The following is a 17727-nucleotide window of genomic DNA, read 5'->3' on the forward strand; positions in this document are numbered from 1 at the left end:
TCCATAAAGCAGGTTAATCATGCTTATTGAGATCCAAGTTACACCCTACATTGGTGCTTTATCAATATCAGTAAATGTAGACTCCACCTTCATTGGGATGAAAACCAAGGCTGATACAATCAAATGTCGGCCCCACCAAACTGGACCCAACATTGAGCCCAAGAAGTTTTGGGTTCGTAACGTAAGTCATGGGCTCCAGCACCGTTACTTAGATGTTAAATTTCAGTTTTTGACCAAACTGAAGGTAAGTAGAGAGATAAAAAGACAGATCTTATCTTCAACCAGAGGAATTTCAGCATTCTTTTGTTTTTTCTACCCAAAGCGGCATTTCTCCAGCACTCTAATCAGGTGTAATTCCTCAAATAAACCGCCCAATCTGTCGTTTTGCAACACTACCCAACAAAACCAAACGGCCATCTCACTTTGTGAGCTGTGAAGATCTGGCCTCTAAAAAGCCTTTCAATTCCTTCATGTTCGGGGCTCTCTCTCTCTCTCTCTCTCTCTCTCTCTCTCCTTGCTCTCTTGGAAAGAGCCATGAATGCAAATGAAGGCAACCACATAAAGCAAAGGAAGACCCTCTTCGGGTCGAGACCGTCTCCAATTTCGGGGTCTCCGGAAGCGTCCGAAAGGCCCAACGGGTCTCCTATAGCACGCACAAGGCTCCCACAAGAGAGCAAATGTTGTAAGGGCTTCCACGATTGTATGGGGCTCTCCTCATCTACCCTTTCTCAGACCTCACAACATGTGATGTTTAAAGACCCAAAGCTGGGGCTACAGGTACAAACCATGGGAGCCTTCATGTCTCTCAAGGTACTTTGTGTGGGTGCTTTGCTCCACTATGAGTGATTTTGGGATGCACTTATATGAGACACCAGTGAAACACCTTGCAATTGGGCCAGCAAAAATTGATGGTGGCATTGATTGCCGTTCATCCTCGGGGGTGCCGCACATCTGAATGCCAAAGCCTAAAGCATAGTCTCATTGGACGATCCTAACCAAAGGACAGAACTTGGATGTGACCAATTGGTTTCATTCTTTTCTTAACCTTATCCATTTTTGGGCTTCCAATAAAGCAGGATCATCTGATGGGCGTGATTTTAAGGCTAAGGTATCTCTACAGTGGGGTCTACGAAGTGAACGGTCCAAATCGTGCTGATGTGATGTGCGAGCCCAATCATGAATGTCTCCCAAGTGTTTCTCATTGGTAAATCTCGCACTATCACACAGTAGAAGCTCCACGCACGGTTCCAATCACCATGCACCACTTCTTTGTGCAGCATGCGCAACAGAACAAGCGGCCCACCACAGCATGGTTGGTACCACTTTTGATAACCACCCATTTGATATGTTCGGGCTTGGCTTTTCCTAAAAAATGAATTGGAATCATCCCGATCCCAACCTAATTTTATGGTAAAAGCTTAATCCATATCCCCCCCCCCCAAACAAAAATAAATAAACTTCCCGAGTTGCACCCCTACCAAAAATCATGCCCTGCCTTTGGATGTGTAAAGCAAGTCATCAGCAAAAACTAACAGCAGGAATGTAATTCCTTGCAATGTGTTTCTTTCCAAATGCTAAGAGCAACAATTTGAAGCTGCTTACTCTCTAATGTCTAAAATATCTGAGGACAGGCCCAGCCCAATTCAGGATTACAAGACAATTCCTGAGCCCAACCAACTCAAATCAGGCTGGTTATTTGGGCTTTCTGGCTGGCCCAGACCAACTTCAAACTCTATTTAGGATAAATAATCTACCTACAGCCGACACAGACACAGATGCACACAAATTACAGTATTTTCAAATTGAAACTAAAATTCAATTGGTTTATTTGAACATGGAAAAGGAAGAATCCTATCCATACAACAAACTCGAATACTATATCCTGCACCTGCAGTATTATGCTCAAACTGGGCTACTTACTTGGGCTTTAAGCTGGCTCAGCCTGTCTTTCTGCCACCCATTATATGTACATATATCCAGCTTGGATGCGCAACCAATCGCATCCATTTTGATCAACAAAAAGGGTGCCGTCGGATCATTATAGGCGAACTAAAATGATCCAGACCCATAAACATTAGAGGCTATGATCCTGAACCAAAATGATCCTAAATTTTCATCAACATCTGGGGGCTGAGCCTCTAGCTCAATGGTCAAGGCTTTGTTCAACCTGGAGGTTTGGAGGTTCAATCCTAGCTTACCTACCAATTTTTTTTTTCAGGTTATGGTCCACAAAAGTCTATTGATTGGAAATTTGGAATTATTTGATTAGTGTGAATTTCTGCGTATGGCCCATTGACTGGTTTGTCTAGGCTTGTTGGTATGTGCACCGATGAGATCTGGACATAGTTTAAAGATTCAATTTTTGTTCAAAGCTTAAGCACAAAATCAGTCATCATTATTTTAGCTTTTTAAGACGAACCGAGTGTCCTAGCTGTTAGGATCATCTCGGATCCTGAATATGGTATGATAAACTAGTACTAATGTTTGTTTTCCTGGTGAACCTGAAATTCATGTGGAACTTCTGTTCTTGCACAAAGCTTGTGAACCTAGAAAGGGAACTCAGACGGCAAAAAGGACTGAATGCTGACTGGAAAGCTCGGGTGGAAAGGTTACAGGATTATCTCAACTACTGCTTACATATAGCACAAGAGAATGGCTTCTTGGATCTCATATACAACAATCAACAAAACTCTCCTTCCTCTCCCGACATCAACCCCAAGATGAGCCCACAACAACTACCAGTAACACCCGATGATCCACAGTTAGCAGCTATCATAGATCAGGCTAAGCGCAACGGATGGTACATCGAGCCACATGAGGTGGGTTTTCATGTCTCTCCCTCCACTTGCCTAATCTACAAATCACAGTCACAAATATTTGCCCTGGTAATTTTTTTTGAAAGATAACAGAAATTACTGTGAATTATACATTGGGGACCAGAGGTCCCACCAAGTATTACATAGCCTCAATAAAGATGGCCAAAAGTATACTTCTGGCCAAGGAGGTGAAATTGTAACATATAAACAGAAAACAGACTGCCCTGGTAATTTTTTGAGAAGTGTATATCCTGGGGCAGTTTAAAATTTTTTGTTCCAGTAAATGATAAAAATGAAAATATCGCGATATTTTAAAAATATCGGGATTGGGGTTCATATTTTAAAAATATTTGAACTGTGAGAAGTGATTTGGTGTGAAACTCTCCAGTTTGAAACCCAAGAAGAATCCTTGTTAGTAAAATCCCACTGAGTCTGATGAAGATCAGATGATGATGTGAGGCCCACCTGTTCTGATTTGCTTGCAGCTGATACATTTACGGTAAACCCAACTTAAAGACATTCAGATACAAGGATTCTTCAATGACCCACTGGATCATTCCTCATAAATACAAAAACTAGCGGAATTATTTATTGATCTGTATTTGCATACATGCATAAAGGGAAACAATTTGGGACACCGGCAGCCGATCATAGAAATAGAAGAACGGCAATAAAATTTGAGTGAATGACATTTTTTTGTCATTGGTGAGGCTCACCATACACATGGCACATGTCTGGGATGATAAAAAAATAAAGGCACCTCGCAGAAGATTATAGTATGGAAATACCAACAAAGAAACTACCCTATCAGTGAAGTGTCAAAGATTGAACGGTTATCGGAGATGGGCCTCTCCCTGATCCCACAACCTCCTAAAAGTGGGCCTGTTTCCTATAGCCTACTGATTTTGATTGGGCTAACAAGGCTCACCAGTATCGAAGTTTCAACTTCAATATTAGTGTCAAAAAATAAGGTCAGTTCGCGATTTAGATTGGAGGTTCTCTTTCACCCTTGAGATCAAAACCTCATAATCTCCACTGTCCTTATTCTGTTGGAATATGGGAATTTTCTATGTGAGTTAAAAATGATGAGGTTGTGACCTTGGGAGTGAAAAATTGAGAAAGGACCCGATTGGCCTCTATGATATTGCACCCACTTCTCTCACTTTTCCAACACACAACTAACAGTAGAAAAGAAATGTGATGTGCTCATAACAGGTAGAACTGCACGAACAAGTAGGGCAAGGTACCACTGCCGATATATACAGAGGAACCTGGAGAGGCCTTGATGTTGCCGTGAAGTGCATATACCCTCAGATCTTCGAATCGAATGAAAGCAGTGGCACCTGGTTTGCACAAGAACTCGAGACCCTATCACGTCAACGCCACCCTTTCATTCTGCGGCTGATGGGTGCGTGTATTGAACCACCTGAAAAGGGGTGGCTGGTTACAGAGTTCCTCAGTGGGAGGACCTTGAAGGAATGGTTGCATGGACACAATGAGAGGCATAAACAGAGACTGACCCCCCTTCCCCCATTAAAAGAAAGGATAGGGAAAGGACTGGAAATAGCTCAGGCAATGCAAAACCTTCATGACCAAGATCCCAAGGTTGTTCACAGGGACTTGAAGCCCAGTAACATATTCCTTGATGAAGCCATGCATGTCCGAGTCGCAGATTTTGGGCATGCTCGCTTCTTGTCTGGTGGGGAGTTGGCACTCTCAGGGGAAACAGGTAAAAACCAAATCTATCATTTTTTTCTAAAAAAAAATCCTTTTTTCCAAATTGATAACAATCAGAATTCATTTCCCAAGAAAGGAAAAAGATATATCTAGTTATCAGCCGTCCAAAGAAACAAGAAAGAAAGCAAAGATATATGATTATGAGGCATAAGGGTTGTTGAATAACATCATGTACTCTTCAATAAACTAATGATTGGTTTTCTTTCTTTCCAGGGACCTATGTATATATGGCACCTGAGGTCATTCGATGTGAACCATACAATGAGAAATGCGATGTCTACAGCTTTGGCATCATACTCAATGAGCTGATCAGCGGTCAACACCCCTATATTGATTCCAATTACGCTCCTATGAAGGTACAATCCATTCACCAGAACAAACATTGTAGGAAGGCATGCTCTCAAGCTACTCTTACAAGATTTCTCATTTCTACCAGAATAGAGATGCATATGCTATCATTCAAAAAAATAAAAATAAAGATGTCTATGCTCTTATCTCTCTGGTGCATTTCAAACAACAGTTACATATCCAAGTGAAACAAGACGTTGTGTTTGAGTCAATGTCTCCTACTTTTAAACTCTGGCAGTGCCAAGGTCTTTGGCAACCAAATACCCTTACTTCCATGCCTTACACCTTGAAAGCTTTCAGGGAGCTGCTCTTCCCTTAAGTCTATTAACTAGGGTTATCAGAGTATGGTTTTAAATTTCCACGTGGCCAAAATCTTTCTTTTACGGTGCCTACCTTCCAACTGCCAATTTCCAATTGTGCTTCAGATTTTGTATGTTGAAACCCATTTTCTAAGAGAGCCCAATGAATAACAAAGTTCTTGAGCCTCTCCACTAACTTTGACAAGGGAGCCCCATCATCTCTGAATATTATATCGTCCATCAAATCTGGGTGCTTCTTGAAATCAGAAGATTTTGATTTAACTCGTGAATTGATCAAACTGTTGATCCAGATCCGGCTGGCCGGCAGACCAGGCTAGGATTTTAATATAGGGTGTTCAGCTATATACCCTAAAAAAACCACAAACATATATCCAGATCCATCAGTTAAATCTTGAGATAAGTTGATTTCAAATGAACGGCTGCCTCAGAGAATCAATAGGTACAATAAATTGAAACTAAACAGAAGACATGTGTGTAGTAGTAGAACTTTAGATTGAGTAAATGGAGGATGGAAGTCAACGATGATAACTTAGTAGAAAAGAAGAGATTATAAGATTGGAGTCTCACCAACCGAATTCCAAGGGCTCCCATTAAGGGGCTCCTAGGCATCCCACCATAGGAAGTCAAGGCCCCACGCAATGACTTAAGTACACATCACATCCACCGAGTTGCAAATCTGCAAAAACTTGATTTCTATTTCATTCACCATAACATGAATGGCCTGCGGCCTACAGATATCTAGAACTCCCATAGACTTCTAGAGGATTGCCTAAAGCTTGCATAGGGGGTCTCCTCTTAACTAGGAAACAAAAACCCCCACAATCACTTTTGGTTACCAGGCACCCTAGAAGTCTAATGAGGACTCTAACTTGAAAAAAGCTATGATTTGTGTACACGGACACGAGTGTCGCGTGTCGGACATGGCAAACCCCCAAAATTTAGAAACAGGGACACGGTTAAAACATATAATTATGATTGTAGATACGGATTCGTGTGTGGTTCCGACACAGATACGAGTTGTTTGACATGAAAACATCTAAAAATCTAGAAATAGTGATACGTACATACATATAAAATTACTAATTACTATCCTAATTTGTAACTATATAAATATGGTATTCATCTAACAGACTAAAAGTGTGCAAAGGAGTGTCAACACGTGTGGACACTCGCGTCGTGTTGGACATGGTAGGACACGTGTGTCGGCAATAAATTCAAAGTGTCGACTAAATCATAGGAAAAAAAGAAACTAAGCATAGACACCTTATTTTATTAAGAACTGAATTAAACCAAAACAGAAACCTAACTTGACCCTCCCTCGCTCTCCCTTCTGAAATCGATTCGTAGCCCAGAAGTGGGTCATGCACCCCACTTGAAAACTGGTGGCTTAGGGTTCTCTCTTCTTCTCGTGGATAATCCCCACCATTCTAATTCCTTCTTAATCCCTACAATGACTATGTCGGAGCCTTTAGTTCTTTTATTTGTGACCCATGCATCATTAAATCAACCAAGAAATGTTAGTATAAATGAATGCTCTCATAATCACTAATTTTCATCCTTATGTCTTTGATCAATAACAGATAGCTCTAGAAGTTGAAGTGGGGAATCTTAGACCTACTCTTCCAGAGGATGATGGCCGACTTAAAGAGCTCATTGACCTTGTATGTCAGTTATGGGACAGAGATGCTTCAAGAAGACCCTCGTTTGCAACTATCACCATTGCTCTGAGAAAGATTCAAGAGAAACTAATCAAAACTGAGTGAATTGAGCTTTGATTTTATAAATTAGAGTTCCCCATATTCCATATATCCATTTTCTTTTGAGATCTAAGGAGAGAATTGTGCCTAAAATATATCTACTACTGGTCCTTAATTCAAACGGAATATAAATGATACTCTTAAATTGGAAATACAAAAAAATAAAGGCTATTGATATTGGCACTACAATGTTTTAATAATTGCACAAATTCAGCTTGTCTTTTCTTTTTTTAATTGCCTTTTGAGAGCTTTTTGGGAACTGTAATAACATTTGATAGCTGTTTAAAAAAGAAAAGACAAACTGGGTTTGTGTTGTTATTAAAACATCGTAGTGCCAACTTCAAAGGCAAAAATAAATAGCTGATATGGTTGAATCATTTTTTAAAATCCCAATCTTAAACAACCATCTTATAGAAGAAATAACCCCTAAGTGTTGAGATAAAATTTATTTGCCCACTGCTGACAAGTATCTTCATTGGTTGTCATTTGGGGAAGTGCTAACCCATTCAGTTAATCTACTTGAACAATAGAATTGTGATTCAACATTGTGTTAGTTTCATATTACAGAATAACAATGTAAAATATGTCAACACCTTAGTTTTGGCTTCACGCCTATAAGGCTATAACGTAAATCAGCATCAAGCTTTTGCAGTTCCTTGTTAAATTGTTTATCAAGCTTCATGAAAACTTTAAATTCACAACTTAATTCCAATGACTAGGCTAACATGTCCCAAAGTTGAAGAACTATTAACATCTCCATAGATAAAAAGAAACAAAAATGTTGGATAATTGAACTGCTTGGCTCCAACAGAAACCAGATCTAGCCATGTCAGTGGTAAGGAATAAGCCTTAATCATCTGGAAACTGATTGAGAAGATAGATAAAAGCTAGCTATCAAAAATGCCATTAGTTGAGGGACAATAAACATCTACAAAATGCCAAGGAACTGCACAAATTTTGCATGCCGAACTTCTCCAGAAAAAAAAGGAAAAAAAAAAAAGAACACTACAAGAAATCCTTTGGAAATATGAAAATGGACATGCTTGAAATTTCGATGTAAAATACCCTCCTCCAATGGATTATGGAAGTGTCTGAAAATGAGGATCAAGATGATGAATAACAAAGAAGAAAACACAAACACAGGGAATCACATAATATTTTAATGAAAGGGATATAGTCATCACCTATGTCACCTATGAAACCAGCAAACCATGAAAATTTCTAAATCCCCTCCTCCCACTACTTCTCTTTTTGATGCACATGTATGAGGATGAGGAGATTTGATAGTTAAGGAGGTAGGGATTGCATCATGAAGAGAAAAAGTAAAAAGGAAAAAGGACTATCCATAGGAGCTCAAAGGATGGAGCTCGTCATTAATGAGCAAGCATCATAGAGACTGAAACAAACACAAGAGTTGATTGAGTTCTGGAAATACATATGAGTAGATCGTGCCATTTGCAATTCTAGAATTCTCTTGACTAAGGGCCATTGCACTATTTCTCAGCTTGCTGTTTCCCACTAATTTATGTTAACTTATCAGTGCTCCGACTTCACAATTTTTTACGTAAAAGAGTAAGCATAAAAAAAATGTTGTCCAACATATCATGAACATGACAAGAATGGGTATACCATATGCATTTATTGATGGAGATTACGCGCATACCAGATATTAAGCATATTTTCAAGAGTTATTGCTGAGCATTCAATCTGTGGACATCAACCAACTGGTATATATCTCCACGCCTTTGCTTCTTAAGAGGGACGTTCAATCTACAGTCATATAATTTAGTCTGAAGATGAAGAGACAGACAGACAGAGAGAGAGAGAGAGAGAGAGAGAGAGAGAGAGAGAGAGAGAGAGAGAGAGAGAGTTTATAACTAAATTATTTCTCTACGCCAGTATGGGATTATCACCTTTGAAGATGAATCAGAGAATAATCAATGTCAGCAATAATAGTTGTCTCCCCATGCGCTGTGGTAGCTATTATTTCGCCAGGCTGCAAAAGACAGTCATTGAAACCTCCTGCATATTCGTTTGTCTAAAATATGAGCAATTTCTATTTCGTGCTTCCACTTACCGGTCCAACAAGAGTGGAATGACCCCAAGTAATGTAGCCAGCATTAGTGTCGCGAGCTGGTGAGCAAGTGGCCACAAACAACTATCACCAAAAAAAAAACTACCCGGGCTTTAACACTAATGTCATAAATACCATCTCAGACATCTCTAAGTTACGAAAAGTAGTTAGAGAATCGGAAACTCAAAAATACCCGATTATCAGCCACCCTGGCAGTGTACAATGGATTATAGAATAAAGGCATCGGTTAGGACACATGAAGTTTTCATTTTTTGTAATATGAAACAAAGTCAAATTATAGATAACAGGAGATACATACAAATGCATGAATACATATGCACTAACATTTACTCCTAGAATTTTTTTTTTTGAAGAAAGCAACAGAATATATATTTATATATATGAATAAGCAGAACCGAGATGATCCTGTCGGAACAATGAGCAAATAAAATAGCAAGACAATGACTCAAGGGGGGAGATAGTCAAAACACTCCAATTCGGCCCGGGAAACACCACTCTTAGCCAGAGAGTCGGCTGCCACATTGGCCGATCTCCGGACATGCTGAAAGACCATGGAGTAGCCCTTTCCTCTATCCTCTATCTCCTCAAAGAAATGCACAAATCTCCAAGGGGGAGAAGCGTCTCCCGAAAGCCAGCGAATAACATTTACGGAATCGCCTTCGACTATCAGACTGTCACACTCCAAGCGAGGCATGGAAAGAATCCCACTGTGAACGGCTCGAACCTCCGCCTCAGACGAGTCGGCAAATCCAAGAGGCCCCGAATAGGCCCAAATGACTTCCCCTTTATGGTTCCGACATAACCCCCCCACTCCAGCCGCTCCTGGGTTACCGATAGAGGAACCGTCAAAATTGAGCTTCAGAGACCCCGGTGGCGGGGGGGACCAGGAGGGTCGAGATTTCACTTTGGTAACCGATTTACTCCTAGAATTTTAATTCCAAGAAACTGCACATGGTACATCAGTGATAGTGACTATTGAAACTTCATAGAAGAATATCTCAGTTTCAAACTGGGCAGAGGACAGGACTGTTCAAAGGTGCATTTTCAATTGTGAATCGCTTAAAATTTCATACTTGGATGTCTAATATCTTGGAAGAAAAAATCATAAAACTCCCCTAATTCAAATTCTTTCAATAGGTTGGAGTAAGAAATGGTTTTCACTACAAAAAAACTAGAATGAGCTATTTGTATACAGATATATGTTACTATTTGTCGAAATAGAATGTTACTAGAATGTAGTACTTAGATCATATATATAATACAGTTTTTACCTTTCAGTAAAAAATCAAGCAAATCAGGTATCACGCTAGTCAGGAAAATTCTTTATTGTGGTTTCAACATCAGATTGTTGACTCAAGAATAGCATATCAACTTGGACAGCTCAAAAACTTGGAAAACCATTAAAGGGATATAATTTGCACACAAAGAGAAACTCAACATAAAAAAATAATTTTTAAATGCAAGTTCTTTCTAGATTAAAAATACAAATTTGTTCATTTGAACCTGGATGCTCTGCCAAAAAAGAAACAGACGGTGTTTAGAAAATAATAAAAAAGCACATTTTAGTAATTTGAAAAATCTTTAATAGCAACTAGAATTTTAAAATTTTAAATCATGAGATGTTTTGATACGTGGTTTTTGAAAACACTATTCATGCCATTGTGGCACTATGGGGAAAAATAGATGGATTCATGTCATTTTCCATTTAATATACTGTATAGACATATATTATATACAAATATCATGAACTATAATCTATAAATATTATATGTAAGCATGAAAATTATAATAGTCTACCACTATCTCCAGTAACACTTCAACTAGTCTTGTGAGAAGCATCATAATATTCACTGCAAGATTAATCTATTATTCAGGATGGTATATAGTCATTTATGAAAAAAAAAAAGAAAAAAGCCACCAGATAGAGAAACGATATTATTGCCTTGCTCCGTGCACTAGCTCCCATAGCATTTCACCAGTACTCATGTTGAATGCTCCAGGATAGCATATTAAATGAGCACCTATCCAAGCAACAGACTATAAGTGTCAAACCTTTATAGAAAATTAACAAAATAAGAACCAAACAAAGTACCCTGGTATTCAGAATACTGGCAGAAGCAAGTAACAAAAATAGAAAAAGCGAAAGGGAGGAGGAACAGACAGCTAGATCTCTTGCTTGCTTTGGAAGTTGACCTACATTAAAAACATAAATACACATAGTACTGTTTAGCAGTCAATGACTAAATAGCTAGTATGTAGTGACTTTAATGCTTGCTATAGGATGTGGTTAGAAGACCTTCGCACAACTAAAAAGAAAAGAAAGAAGAAGAGTCTTGGAGCAATAAAGGAAAGGGAAGGGAAGAGAAGAGAAGAGAAGAGAAGGAAAAAAAATATGTTGTAGGATTTGGTAGATTGACACCACAAAATGCATAGTTTTTTACATACATAAAGGGGATGAAAATTAAAAATTGTGACAATGACATTAATGATAATGGGCCCCAACTCAACCCACGTCATAACCCATAAAACTAATCACTAAAACATAAAATAAACCACTAAACATTATTATCTCAAGACTCCCCCTTAAGTTGGAGCATAGACAATATCTACCATGCTTCATCTTGGAACAAATAAAACTAAGCTCTTTGTGAATATGTCTACTAGCCGATTTTTGGCATCACGTGGAGTGTATACTGGCTTGCTTGTGAACTTTTCATGAAAAAGAAAACAATCCACTTCAGAGTGCTTGGTTCTCTCACGGTGGATTACTTGCTAAGTAGTTGCATGATTGTCACAGAACATTTCATTGGCTTGTTGATCTTAAAACCCAACCCTTCCATAGGAGTCTTCAACTACATCAACTCACATGCATTATAAGGCATCGCACAGTATGCTGTCGCCCCCCACCCACCAACCCATGAGAACTAAATGATATTCTGGACCCTGTAAGAAAAAAAAGTTAGAAACCTTAAATTCTTCTCGCTTCCTTTTTTAAAAGCACCGAGTCAGATGTAAGAGGTTACGCATGGTACCATTTCAGCTCACATATGTCATCATGGTACCAAATTTCGGCTAGCATATGTCAGTTTCGACCGACATATGTCCATATAGATTCATTTTGTTTCAAATTTCGGCTAGCATATGTCAGTTTCGGCCAACATATGTCCATATAGATTCATTTGTTTACAAAATTTCCACGATTTCAGTATCGTATGGGTTATGTTGAATGAAAAATTACACCGATAGTGTATAAATTACACTACGTTGGAAACATCAAAATTTTGACCAACATCTGTCCAAAATCTCCATTCCGACTCCCAAGCTCAGGTATGTGTTTATTTTCATTTTTTATTGATACTTGAAAAGTCACATGCTCACCACAACCAAGAAACTGGACATAAACGATCAAGTCAGGCCATCAGAACTTTCCGAAAAGTAGCTTAAATGTGAAGTGCAGCCGAGGTGGGCTAGCAACAATTCTTGAGACCGAGAGTTGTAAATCCTGGGACAAGTTGATATGTGGCTAGGCACTAGAATTTAGAAAAGCTGGGAATTGAAGAACCCCGAGATGTGAAGTCCGGCGAAGTTAATCTTGAAAGAGTTGGAACCAATCACCCCCGGCTTGGAATATCTCATGCATTTCAAACATTGCAATATTCGGACCACGCATGTGCATGAATGAAGCGGTCAAATAGACTGAGCTTACAAGTGCTAGACGGGCAAGTAAAATGATTATGTGGGGATACGGAAGCTCTTGAAAGATTCCTTTTCCCCAAGAACTTCTAGAAGAATGTGATTCTGTACAAGTAACAGTACGAGATTGGTAAGAGCATCCTCTCAAATGAACAGTTTGAGAAACGGGAAAGTAAAATGATTATGTGGCAGTATGAAAGCTTCTGAAAGATTCCTTTGCCCAGTAGATTCCAGAAGAATGCGATTCTATGTAAGTGACAGTACGTGATTGGTTAGAGCATCCACTCAAATGAAGAATTTGAGAGATGACATCTGGCAAGCGATCTAGTAACAATTGAAGCATATAAATAGAAGCAAGACACTTAAATTATTCCAAAGAAAGAATCCAGAGTAGAGATCAGGGATTTCGGGGTTCCTATAGGTCCACAGGGGTGATTTCTGTTAGTATAATTAGGGTTTAAGCAAGGATGCTTAAAGCATTACACCCAAGGTATCTAGTTTGGAATACCAAGTTTGTTGCCTCCAGCCCCTATATATAGAGATACACTAGGGTTTTAATAGGTTAGTGGGCTCTAGCCCAAATAGGCCCACTACACCGGTCCATTATCTTATTGGGCTTATATTAGAACATACATGGGTTATATTATATACCCAACAATTTCCTTTTATTTGTGGTTTTTGTTAGATTTGGGGAATAGGCTATGATAAATTTGCACACATATGTCTTACTCTTATAAGGCGTGTATTACTCTTGATTCTCTACTACATATAGTTCATAATCAATTTTATCGGTCAAATGTGATTCTGTTTCAAAAAACAAAACAAAATTTTTTTTTATGTCAATTACCAAAAATGATTCTGATTCTAAAGAATCAGAATTTGAATAAAAACAGAATAAAAAATCAGAATTAAAATCAAGAAACAAAATCAGAAATGCACCTTAATATGCTTTGATTCACTTTTCACATTTCATAATAAACAAATCAGTGGCCAACTAGCTGTAAGAACATATTGCAACTAAGAACAAGATGTTAGATCTAGGACCAAGTCTCTAGTTTCGAGATAAAAAGAACAAGCAAAAATGTTATCAGGCTCACCAAGATAAAATATCCTATAGGAATGTTATAATAAATTGCATTCAAGACTATATGATAGTTTATTTCCTGTCACTGGATGGACATAATTAACACAGTGATAAAAATTCATAGTTATTTAAAGATAAAAGATATTAATGGAGGAAGGATGAAAGATATTAATCGAGGAAGGATGAAACCTCTTTCTCTGTACAACATGGCAAGTTCTTTGAAACAGATTTCATGACAAATATCGATCCCTATACGCCCTACATCTGCATCCAGTTATCGTCGTCAGTTTCAAATGATATCTTAAAGTCACCCAAATAGAAAATAGGCTTACAAGATTGTGTGTGTGTGTGTGTGTGTGCGCGAGCGCGTCTTTGTGTATGTGTGTGCATGTGTGCCTGGGAGAGAGTGGGTAACAATGACTCAAAGTTTTCTGAAACTGAAACAGAGCTGTAACAATTCAAAAATCAAAATGCAGTTTAAATGTCATTAAAGGTCCTTTTCCCTACCCAAAAAAAAAAATTGTCATTAAAAGAAAATTTTGGTGCCATCAAATTAAACCCACCTTACATGACAAACTTGAATGTATTGGAATTCAACTCAAGTCCGTGTGTATCTATGTATCCAGATGCCCCTGAATTAGCAGACTTCTAGATCCAATGGGTTGTCTTCTGAATTAAGTCACCATTGGCCCACTACATGTAAATACCTCATAATTTATTATACTCTCATTAGTGAGAGACTAAGGGAATCAGGGACATTTGAGCAGTGGTCAAAACTAGATGCACTACTCTTCTTTAGTGACCCACAGTTTTTACATAAAAGAAATTGAATTGTAACAATCTCAAAATTATAAGCACTTAAAGATATAAAAAATAAATTAAAACGGTAGAAAAACACACTGAGCCCTGCAACCAAAAATCCACATCTACCATTACCACGTCATCTTCACCAACAAGACCACAACTTGGATTCCACAATAATGGATCACTTGATCTAAGACTCGGAGTTTCCATGATACCAATCAAAATTAGCTTTATCCTACTTGACGATGGGAGGAGGAATGGGACCAAACATCAAGATTGTAAAGAGTAAAAACAAGTCGTGAAGGTATAGTTTAACCAGAAAAACCAATCCCACTTAACAGTGTACAGATGAGTAACTCCGATATGGGGAAGATTTATTCTGCTTGAGGCTTAGTTCTACATAAGCATTATACAAATGATATCGGCGTTGTTTAACAAATAGAATGATTTCTAAAAAAATTTGTCAGTTAGTGAAATCGGAAGGAATGGTGTAACCTGGCATAATTACAAATGTACATGTGGTGACTTCTGCCTGCATGACTACCATAAGGTAGCAAGTCACTTCTCTTAAGCCTTGAAACCATCTGCACATGCAACTGCTTGCTCGGACCAAGAAACCAAATCTTATGAAGATATTCATGTTAAAGCACAGTCTTAAACCATCAGTTCCCTTTGTCTATTTTTCAATTGGCAATTCCTTATATAACCCAATTTAACATTACATAAGTGCTTCATCCCTCTACCGTGCAATTGTGTCAACTCCACCTCTTCCTGAGTTGAAGAACCTCATTCTTCTGCATATATAAAAGGGTAGTTTTGATTTCATCATTTCCATTCGACAGAAGCCTAGTCCATAGAGTGCAGCTTCCAAAGACCCTGTCTTCCAAATTTACTAAAATATCCCCTTCTGAGGTAGTAGAATCTGTTCAGTTTTCATCAAACACCATTCCATGTCCTCAAGATTTCTTCTACTTATGACTTTACAATCTCTTCCTTGTTCCTGTATCTCTTTCTCAGATAATTTCTGAAATCCAAAATTCCTACGCTGCTCAATTGGTAGTCAGTACCTCTGGAAATCCATTAGAATTTGGGAGGCCAACCAAATCGGTTCAACAACTTGCTAGAACCTAAATATTAGAATTGAATATTTTCTCATGAATCAGTCTTCTGTCAAACTTATTCCGGTTTTGTTTTTAGTGATTGGAAATAGGACAGTAAAGCATGGATTGCAAGTAAAATGCTAAGTAAATTAGCAGAAAGCCAAAGGTAGCTGTCAATTAGAGAGAGAAACTTGTAGGATTGCCAAATGCACCAGCATTAACAGGGAATGCCGACTAATTAGGAAGATGCATGTAATCTTTTACAGTGTATTAATCACCGGGCTCGCCAATGAATGACGGGAACCAAACAGTTTGAGAATGACAGTGATCTTTAGTAAATGATCAAGTTCAAATGGCCAAGGCTTGAGGAGGAAAACAAACCTTTCAAAATGACAGTGGTACCATTACTACAGAGGGATTGATCTCATTCAATGCTTATGTCAACTGACATCCGGCCCAATGTGGAGGGATAGTTTCCTGAGTTGTCAAGCTTATCTAGTGATCATTGGAAAAGTTTTCAATTGGAAAACTTGAAGTTAGGATATCAGAAAAAACCAAACAGTTTGAAATGCTGGTGACATCAGTAATATTGAAGTTGGGATTTCCTGCTTCTGGCAAAGGGTGATTGATGATTTCTACAAAGAGCTAGTTTAGCTTCGAAAGGCCGAAGGTGAGATATTAGAGGAAACCAAACTGTCAAAACATTTGTTGTAGCATTGACAGTTTAGTTGCCTCCAATTCTCACATTCAACCACACCCCACCTCTGACTGGCTAGCGATCCTTGAAAGATAAATTTTAATTGGTAAAGCCTGAAGGTGAGATATTGGAGGAAACCAAACTGTCAAAAATTTGCATTATGATTGGTATTGCTATTGACAGTTTAGTTGCCTCCAATTCTCACATTCAACCACACCCCACCTCTGAGTAGTGATCATTGAAAGAGCAATTTTAATTGGGAAAGGCTGAAGCCTGAAGGTGAGATATTGGAGGAAACCAAACTGCCAAAAATTTGTTGTATCACTGCTGTTGCTATTGACAGTTTAGTTACCTCCAATTCTCACATTCAACCACACCCCACCTCTCACTAGATTGAAAGAGCAATTTTAGTTGGGGAAGGCTGAAGGTGAGATATTAGAGGAAACCAAACTGCCAAAAAATGCTGGTGGTAGTGATACAGTACAGTTTGGTCTCCTACAATTCTCACATTCAGTGGCCGGAGAAGGAAGAATGGGTGAATACATCATTTCCCTACGAGTCATTAGTAGAGCTCGCATGGAACCTCACCATTGCCACTCATGGACTGATTGAAAGAAACCCTTGGAAGGCCTTCTATTTATAACTTTCTTTGGCGTTCAGATTTGAAGATGTTCATGGATTCACGAGGATTGGACGCCCCTGCTTTCTCCAACCACATATAGAAACAGATTCGTACAAACAAGAAAATGCTGCCTGTTTTTATTTTTAGGTATCAATTTGTGGGCCAAGGATTCCAGTTTGACACAAGGAATTTTGGAACAAATTGGCATTCCTATGTCGAGCCCGCATGAATAGAGGCTCCAGATGGCCTTTCCTTTTAAACATGTGCCGGGCGTGAACAAGTCATACCATATGATGTTCATTAATCATTCGTTTGGCACATTGCAGGAAAATGTTGTGAGATTCTTCTAACCATGTGAACTGTAGAAAAACTTTTCTTTTTACAAATATTTTATTTGCTTCAGGCGAGCTATTTGAAATTTTTGGCATGCCTAGTCCACACCAGTTGCAACATGGCCAAGATGGCTCTATGGTGGGCCCCACCTTTGATCAATGGTTAATTGCAAATAGTTTCTTAGAAGATTAGAAAAGTCACTAACACCCTAAACCCTAAAACTTAGATGGCACGCATCATCAGGGTCGGAGCTACATGTAGCATAAGGGAGGCAGTTCCCCTATTGAGTTGGGCCAAATCCTTAATAGGCCCAACTCAATT

General features: G+C 38.7%; 1 protein-coding gene and 1 long non-coding RNA gene across 2 annotated transcripts; one reads left to right on the forward strand and one right to left on the reverse strand.

The window, feature by feature from the left end:
• Positions 1–2480: 2480 nt before the first annotated feature.
• On the forward strand, positions 2481–7051 carry LOC143876416 (serine/threonine-protein kinase STY46-like). Its single transcript, XM_077378112.1, has 4 exons — positions 2481–2819; positions 4032–4545; positions 4767–4909; positions 6802–7051. Exons 1-4 carry the CDS (start codon positions 2481–2483, stop codon positions 6982–6984), a joined length of 1179 nt encoding a protein of 392 aa, XP_077234227.1. The 3' UTR covers positions 6985–7051.
• A 3964-nt stretch (positions 7052–11015) lies between these two features.
• Positions 11016–17227, reverse strand: LOC143876824 (uncharacterized). Its single transcript, XR_013250479.1, has 3 exons — positions 17040–17227; positions 14040–14114; positions 11016–11094 (listed from the first exon to the last, which is right to left on the reverse strand). It is a non-coding gene; the product is annotated as an uncharacterized LOC143876824 (long non-coding RNA).
• Positions 17228–17727: the final 500 nt, after the last annotated feature.

The sequence above is a fragment of the Tasmannia lanceolata genome, unplaced genomic scaffold (genome assembly GCF_043159265.1).
Source record: "Tasmannia lanceolata isolate RefF3 unplaced genomic scaffold, GAP_Taslan_0.1 ptg000005l, whole genome shotgun sequence".
Lineage (NCBI taxonomy): Eukaryota > Viridiplantae > Streptophyta > Magnoliopsida > Canellales > Winteraceae > Tasmannia > Tasmannia lanceolata.